The following is an 8,154-nucleotide window of genomic DNA, read 5'->3' as shown; positions in this document are numbered from 1 at the left end:
AGTTCCAGGTCAGCCTGGTCTATCTACCTAGTGAGTTCCAGGTCAGCCTGGTCTATCTACCTAGTGAGTTCCAGGTCAGCCTGGTCTATCTACCTAGTGAGTTCCAGGTTGGACTGCTCAATAAAACAAAAAGAAATCTCAAATGTGCATCCAATGAATAGATAAAGACAATGTTAATGCAGTCAATGTTCATCTAATGAACAGATAAACAAAATATGTCAATGTAGTTGATGGACTATTTGCTGGTGGGGAGAAAAGAGATGAAGTATGGATACTTTTTTCTGTTTGTTAAGAAGTTGCACTGTAGCCCAGGTTGCTCTCAAACTCATGGCAATCCTCCTAAGCCTCCTGTGACCATTAGAGACAGGAGTCAGCATATCCACTTCCAGACATACATTTTAACATTGACACTAAGAAGATTAAGTCAAAGTGGCAGTAACACAAAAAACCACCATGACTCTATAGAAAATGTTGAAAACAGGCCAATCCATAGGAATGAAGAGCAGAGCAGTAGTTATAAGCCAAAACCATGAGGACAAAATAGAAGGAAAACACTAGAGATTCTTTTGAAGGTGATGGATGTTTCTGAGTGAATTTTACAGAATAAGATTTGTCAAAACTATACTTTTAAAGCTCATTACTAGGAAATTTTCTGACTACATAGAAGACTGCTAATACTCATAACAAAAGAACTATCCTTAACAACAACTGTCAAGTGGCATAGTTCAGACTAATCTTTGGATATATCAAACATGACTATAAAACAATGTTTAAATATTCATGAATTAAGCAAAAAAATTGATCCATTTTGCAATTCTTTTGGCACAAGAATTAATTTATCCTATTCATGTAATTTTGCAGGCCACTACAATATTCTAGGCAGACTCTGTAAGGATGAGAAAAGCTGGCAGTAATAGCTGGTCTTATATAAAGGACAATTTCTGTCACTTCTTAGTGGCAATTAGTCTTAAAAGAGCTGATGAAAACAAAAGCAAATGACTTCTATGATAGGAGACAAGGCTTTGTAAATTATTTTCAATGTCATTTATATGCCAATTTTGAATAAACTAAAAGCCACTTCTTTTTTAAAGTTATCTTTCCTTACCTGTCTCACAATTTGATTAGGACATTTAATTAGTATCTGCATCGGCCACCAGTCATCATCAGCCATGCGGTCTAAAAACCACTGTAAAACAATAGAACATGATTTAATATCCACACAATACTTATTAAATGAAGCAAAACCCACATAAGGATATTTACTTGATGATTCCATCATTTTAACTGCTTATTAAATTATTACAAAATGTTAAATCTAAAATCTAAGGATGACTTCATTATAGGACTCCACAGATGTCAATTCATTATTGTACAAGAAGGCAATCTGAGGTACTTAAAGAAAAGGAATAGAAAGCAGCATGGAGAGAAAGTAACTGTGATAGATAAAAGAAGATTTAAGAGAAAAGTAAAATGTAGCCCTTGTCAGAACACAAATTCAAACTAACTGAAAACACTTTGTTGCCAACAGAGAAAACTAATCACGAAAAATGTAATGCTGAAAGTAAAGAAACTGCTGAATTCTGATCAAAGAAAGAAACTGAATTATGATTAGAGATTTTTAAGTTGCCATCTGCTAGACACATATACTGAATATTAATTATTAAAGATAAGAAGCCTTTAATTCCAGCACTCAGGTGGTAGATGACAGTGGATCCCTATGCTTGAGGACACCCTGGTCTGCAGAGCTGGTTCCAGGGCAGCTAGGACTACACAGAGAAACCCTGTCTAGAAAAACCAAAACCAACCAAAAACAAAAGATATGATTTCTGAGTTTGATGTGTAAACATATCTGCTAAAAGAAGACATCAGAGAAGAGCTTTGGAATGTAAAGTTACTCTTTGTGGGAGTTGGGTAGCAGGCAAAGCAACGTTTCATTTTGAATTTTCCCCATATTTTACTTAAAATGTTTTTTTTTGAAATTTGATGATCAGGTTGTCTTTTGTACTAATAAAAGCTAAAACTACAGAGGATATAAGAAAGCAAAAGTCTTCAACTAGTTTCATCTTATATGTATTATGCCACTATATTGCATATCTAAAAAAGAACCAAACCTTGCATTACTAGGAAGGTTTATACTTTTTTGGTTGTTAACAGAAGATTATATTATTTATTTTTATTATATTTCATAAGTATTGGGTTTTTTTGCCAGCATGTATGTCTGTGTGAAGGTGTCAGATCTTGTAATTACAGACAGTCAGGAGCTACTGTATGGGTGCTGGGATTTGAACCCAAGTCCTCCAGAAAAGGAGTTGGTGCTCTCTACCTGATGAGCCATCTCTCCCAGGCCCCAAAGATTATATTAAGATGGCACTTCAGTGCTATTTGTAAATTATCTCCAGGAACACAGTTTTCATACAATGGTGAGGAAATAAGAGTGGGCATAAATTGATCTACCAGGACACATATGGGGTTTTTGTGTGTATACTACCATTCTGCATGTATGTGTGCATGCTGTGTGTTTGCAGAGATGTGGGAGTCAGATGGCCTCAGGAGAAGGTTCTTTCCTTCCATCTTGATGTGGTTTCTTGGGATTGAAATCAGGTCCTGAGGCTTGTGCAGCAAGTGCCATTAGCCATCTTGCTAGCTCCTAAATATGTTATTTTATATTAAAATTCAAAGTAGTTAAGGGCTCAGTGTGGTGGGAAACAACTATAATTCCAGTATTCAGGAAATGAAGAGAAGATGATTGCCTTTAGTTCAACGCCAGCAAAAAAGATACACAAAAGAACATAAGTCAACCAATCAATCAAATAAATCAAATAAACAAAAAATAAAAAAAAGTTAAGTGAGGGGTAGAAAAAAAATGGAATTGTTTCTGCTCAAGTGAGCAAAGTTCTGGTTATAGAATAAATAAATTCTAGGGGAACTACATACAGTACAGATAATGGGTTATTAACACTGAATTGTATACTTGAACTTGCTGAAAGCATACCTAAAGTATTTTCATTCATACATAACACAAATATTATCTACATGGTCATCAATTAATTAACTTGATTGTGGTAAATATTTTACAATGTACATATGTATCATAAACCATTGTATTTTAGATCTTAATTGTGTACACTTTGTATTTATCAATTATACCTCCAAGATAGGGGATACAAATTGAATTAAGACCAAAAAAGGGTAAAAAGACTATCTGGGGATGAGAGTTTAGCTCAGAACATCTGTATGGCATGTTAGGTCCAGAATTCAAAACACAATCATCAGCCAGGCATGGTGGTGTATACCTATAGCCCCAGTACAGCGAAGGCAGAAAAAGAGAGGCAGTCTTATGATGTAACTCATGTAAACGCTGAACTAGATAGATAGATAGATAGATAGATAGATAGATAGATAGATAGATAGATAGATAGATAGATAGGGTCAGACCGGATTTAACTCATGATTATTGTCCTCTTTTTCCCAGCTGTGTGCTGGGATTACTGTTGTGCACAATCACGCCCAGAATAAAATTATCTTTATATTTATGCAACACTAAAGGAAAAATCAAAGACTATAAAAATGAATTAATACTCAGTCTTTATAACAGATTTGAAATATAAGCTATAACTTTCTAAGGGACATATATTAGGAGCAACTTACAAGGAGCGCTCAAGATTCACAACAGATAAAAACAAGTTTCATGCATCAACTCAATTAAAACTAAAAAGAACAAAAAAGAAATATCCTTATCAAGAGATTTTAAACTGTGCAATGTTTGTTGTCATCTTACCTCACAGGCTGCTTGACTATTATTAAACTGTTTGGTCAGTAGTTCAATCCACTGAAGCATTGTTGGCTAAAAACGGAAAACAAAAAAGCCAAGATTTTAACCAATGATAATAAATACCAAACATAATTTAAAATGTAATTGACATAAAAATCCATAGAACAAAAACACATACCTTCTCTTTTGAATGAATAAATGTCTCTAAAACAAAAGAAGTACTTAACTGTAAAAAAAAAAAAATTCAATTAAGCAAGACAGTCAATTACTGCAAAGCAATAAGTCTAACAAAGTTGTCTTAAGTTTATCATCACCTTTGCTGTCATTAGGGACACAGCTTTAGGATCTGGTAATGTACTTGGAATACAACTGCACAGCTGCCACATGAACCTGAAATTTAAAAAATGTGTTACTTAAATTCTTACAGAAGACTTTCTTTAGAAATAGAAAAAAAGAAGACAAAATTTATCCAAACTTACCCAAAGTAAGTGTGTTCAAAAATGTTTTTGTCTTGTAAAAATTGCATGTTATCATGCCAAATCCACTGGATGAAAAAAAAAAGTTAGCATTTATCAGAAAGCAGTTTATTAAATGTATTTTAATATTTTAATTTAATAACAAGAAACAATATAATCCAAAAACCCACAAAGGTAACAAACAAAAAATATGGATTTAAAATTCATGTTGACTTTTTAGGGTTTGAGAGGTAGCTCAGCCATTAACAACATTTGTTGTTCTTTTGAGGAACCTGGTGGCTGATAATCATTCATAAATCCAGTTCTGGTAAAGCCAATGCTTCCTGACCTCCATAGGCACCAGGTACACACACGGTACATACATAAATGCAGGCAAAATACACAAATAAAAATATTTTAAAAAATTTTAGGGTGGTTCCTAAACCTAACCCCCTTTTTAAATTTTTTTTATTCTATTTTGTTTGTGTGTATAAGCATGCATATATGTACACCATTTGTGTCCTTCATGCTCATGGATGCCAATAGAGGGTGTTGAAAGCCAAATCCAGATCCTCTGTAAGAACAACAGAGTGTGTTTTGTTTTGTTTTTTAGTTTCTCAAGACAGGGTTTCTCTGTGTAATTGCCACTGCTGTCCTGGTACTTTGTGGACCGGGCTGGCCTTAAACTCACAGTAAAAAGTGTTCTTAACCACTAAGCCATTGCTCTAGTCCCAAAACCTGCCCTTTAAAAAGCTGTTATTTGTTTGAACATGTCAGTGATCACAGGTTTTTAACATTATTTATAAGGACTTAGAAGTATAAGCTCTGAAATCTTGTCTAAAGAGCAAATACATAAAAGTAAGAAAACATACGTCATGCCACATTTTGACAAAGATAGGTTTTCAGAGCAAGCAATGGCCAGGCGGTAGTAGCACATGACTTTAATCCCAGCACTTGGGAGGCAAAGACATGTTCCAAAGCTACAGAGAAATCCTGTCTCAAAAAAAGAGCAAGCAATGTTTAAATTTGATAGTAACAGGGTAGTGATGGCATATGTCTTTAATCCCAGTACTCGGGAGGCAAAGGCAGGCAGATTTTTGTGAGCTGAAGGCCAGTTCCAGGACAGCCAGAGCTACACAAAAAAACCCTGTCTTGGGGGGAAAGTCTGTGGTAAAATTTAGACATTAAGAACAAACAAACAACTATTTCTGATATGAAGCCAAGTAGAACAATGCTGCTATTTTTGCATACCCTTATTCCTTAGAAACTCTAAGAATGCTTCTAGCCTTTGTCAGACAGCTCCACACTAACAGTATATTTTGGTGGTAGGAGCCCTGTGCATCCTATACATGTGCTTTACCACTCAGCTCATGCCCTCAGCCTCACAAAATTATATAAAACAAACTTCTGTTTGATATATTTCTCTTACTAGCCGTCTTTTTTGGCCATGTGCTTCTATAAGTATCTTGAAACTAAAGATGGTATGCTCATTTTCTTTTCTGGTTTTAATATTTTAGACACGATCTGAAACTGTAGTAAGCCTTAGAATCACATCAATCCTCTCACATCCTCCTTAGTGTTGGTATTACAGGCTTATAGCACCATATTTAGTGAGTAGGCTCAGTCTGAACTGACAGTGTCATTAATTCTCCACTATTCAACTATCTCTAACCACCTTCCTAGCCTGTTTTCTTAGGGCTCTTGTTCAGGTTTGCTCAGTGAATACCTAGTACTTCATAGGCTTTGAGCGTCTCTAGACCCTACAATGCTAAGGAGTCTACAAAGCTAAAGAGTCATGACATACCTGTCTGATTAAAAGACTTAAAAGCAATAAAGTCCCATTTCAAATTTCTTTCTAGACCCATTTTTATTTCTAGTTATCTACAAAGAGCCAGGCTCTCTGTCATAATTCTATGTTCTGGACATAAGCCTAGTATGTCTCCTAGATCCAAACAAAATAGTCAGTGCTTGTATTTCTGCTTCATAAATCAGTCACCTTATTTCCTTGATGGTCCTTTTTGTACTTCATCAGTAAACCATGTTTAACTGTATGCTTCAATATTAAAACTGCATTTTTCAAAACTTCCCTAATATTTTTATAAATAATTACTTAATCTCAAGTTCAAGTTTCTTCCTCAACTCACTAAACATCACAGCAATCTGTCTTCTTTCAGTTACTAAATACACCAATAAACACTGTTTTGCTTAAGAAAATTTGAGGGGCTGGAGTGTGTGTTATGAGTGTGAGTGTGTGTATGTATGTATGTGTAAGTACGTTTGGAGGCAGTGTGTACGTACAAGTACAGATACCTTCAGAGTCCAGAAGAAGGTGTTGGAACCCATGAAGTTTCAGTCACTGCTGGCTGTAGCTCCTTGTCAAGGATGGTGGATCGTTGGCAAGAGCAGCAAGCAGTCTTAACTGCTGAGCCATTTCTTCTAGCACCTCATATATACTTTTTCATTCAATCATAAGTCAGTATAGCCTTGACGTTTTTGTAAATATAAGATCTAACTGGGATTGCAGATATTAATGTTGCACTGCTTGTTTTCATATCAAAGTGTCTATTGAATAAACACCTAACACATTTTAAACTGTTGCTAAAAACCAAATTAATTTTTACCTCTAGTAACTCTGATGAAACATCAAATTTGTATTCTCTGCCATTTTCTTCCTCTGGTTCCATGCGTTTGTAAAACAGCATATATGCACTATGTGTCTTTATGAAGCAAAAGGAAAATATTTTAATTTTTAACAAATTATAATTTAAAATTAGATAATATGCAGCATTAAATTCTTCCATATGAAAAAAGATGATCACCTTCTCAAAGGAGAAATCCATAAATTTATCTGTAACCGAATCATAGGTTTTTGTCTGTGAAAAAAAAATGTAGAAAGATTTATACATACATTATTTTGTAAACACCTATGTAATACTTCAAAGTAAGCTTGCAAATAACTTTAAAATAACAATGAATTCATATAAATCCTATGTACATGGGGTGGGGATGTAATTCAGTGTTAGAGAACTTGTTTAACATGTACAAGGCCCTCTTAATAACCAGTAACACACATATACACACACAATAACAAAACCATTCACCTGGAAGTAGAGATACAATGCAGTATTAAAGCAGTTGCCTAGCACATACAAACTCATGGTTTGATCCACCGCAGCCATCCAAAAACAGTTCTATGAACTGCACAAATTTAACTGGCATATCCTAACATGATTGTACACGCCTTTTAAGATGCTGAATACCACAAAACTGTCATGAAGAATATTGTTGTAACAACAATAAAACAAAACAAGTGAAAACATAGCAAGAAGACAGGTGGTATGGGCCTATTTTTTCTGAATATGTTAAATGGAAATAACTACAAAATATAATTATGGATATGATAGCCAAAAATATTTTTGATTAAAAAATACCTTTTCTCCTTTGTATCTCTTCCTTTAATATTAGTCAAAATGTTAAGAATGCTGGCCCTGACATTGTTTTCTCTGAACATTTCCCCATTCCCTGTTTTCATGGCTGTTTGCAGATGTCCGCTGCTGACACAAATTCAAAAGGGCTCAGAAGATGACTTTGTCATCTCTGCCTTCCTTCTTGCAGATACCAAGATTGCCGCTGCTTGCCTGCTACATAATTTCTCAAAACCAAATAAAATGACCCTCAAACTTAATTTTTTTTCAAAATACTTATCAAATTACTTTGAAAATCAAGTTTGAGCCTCAAAGCTATAACTTTTTTTTTTTGTTTTGTTTTGTTTTTTTGTTTTGTTTTGTTTTTCGAGACAGGGTTTCTCTGTGGCTTTGGAGCCTGTCCTGGAACTAGCTCTTGTAGACCAGCTGGTCTCGAACTCACAGAGATCCACCTGCCTCTGCCTCCCGAGTGCTGGGATTAAAGGCGTGCGCCACCACCGCC

General features: G+C 34.9%; 1 protein-coding gene across 1 annotated transcript in view; it reads right to left on the bottom strand.

Moving 5' to 3' along the window:
• Usp34 (ubiquitin specific peptidase 34) overlaps nucleotides 1-8,154 on the bottom strand; it is a 180,481-nt gene that overhangs the window by 37,187 nt on the left and 135,140 nt on the right. The window contains exons 52-58 of the mRNA XM_013353501.1: nucleotides 7,047-7,100; nucleotides 6,849-6,944; nucleotides 4,252-4,316; nucleotides 4,087-4,162; nucleotides 3,951-3,998; nucleotides 3,779-3,844; nucleotides 1,106-1,186 (exon numbers count right to left, since the gene is read on the bottom strand). Coding sequence (XP_013208955.1) covers nucleotides 1,106-1,186; nucleotides 3,779-3,844; nucleotides 3,951-3,998; nucleotides 4,087-4,162; nucleotides 4,252-4,316; nucleotides 6,849-6,944; nucleotides 7,047-7,100 — 486 coding nt within the window. The remainder of the gene's footprint in view (nucleotides 1-1,105; nucleotides 1,187-3,778; nucleotides 3,845-3,950; nucleotides 3,999-4,086; nucleotides 4,163-4,251; nucleotides 4,317-6,848; nucleotides 6,945-7,046; nucleotides 7,101-8,154) is intronic.

Source organism: Microtus ochrogaster, unplaced genomic scaffold, assembly GCF_000317375.1.
Source record: "Microtus ochrogaster isolate Prairie Vole_2 unplaced genomic scaffold, MicOch1.0 UNK9, whole genome shotgun sequence".
NCBI lineage: Eukaryota > Metazoa > Chordata > Mammalia > Rodentia > Cricetidae > Microtus > Microtus ochrogaster.
Note: the sequence above shows the minus strand (reverse complement) of the source record. Positions and strands in the feature narration are given on the sequence as shown.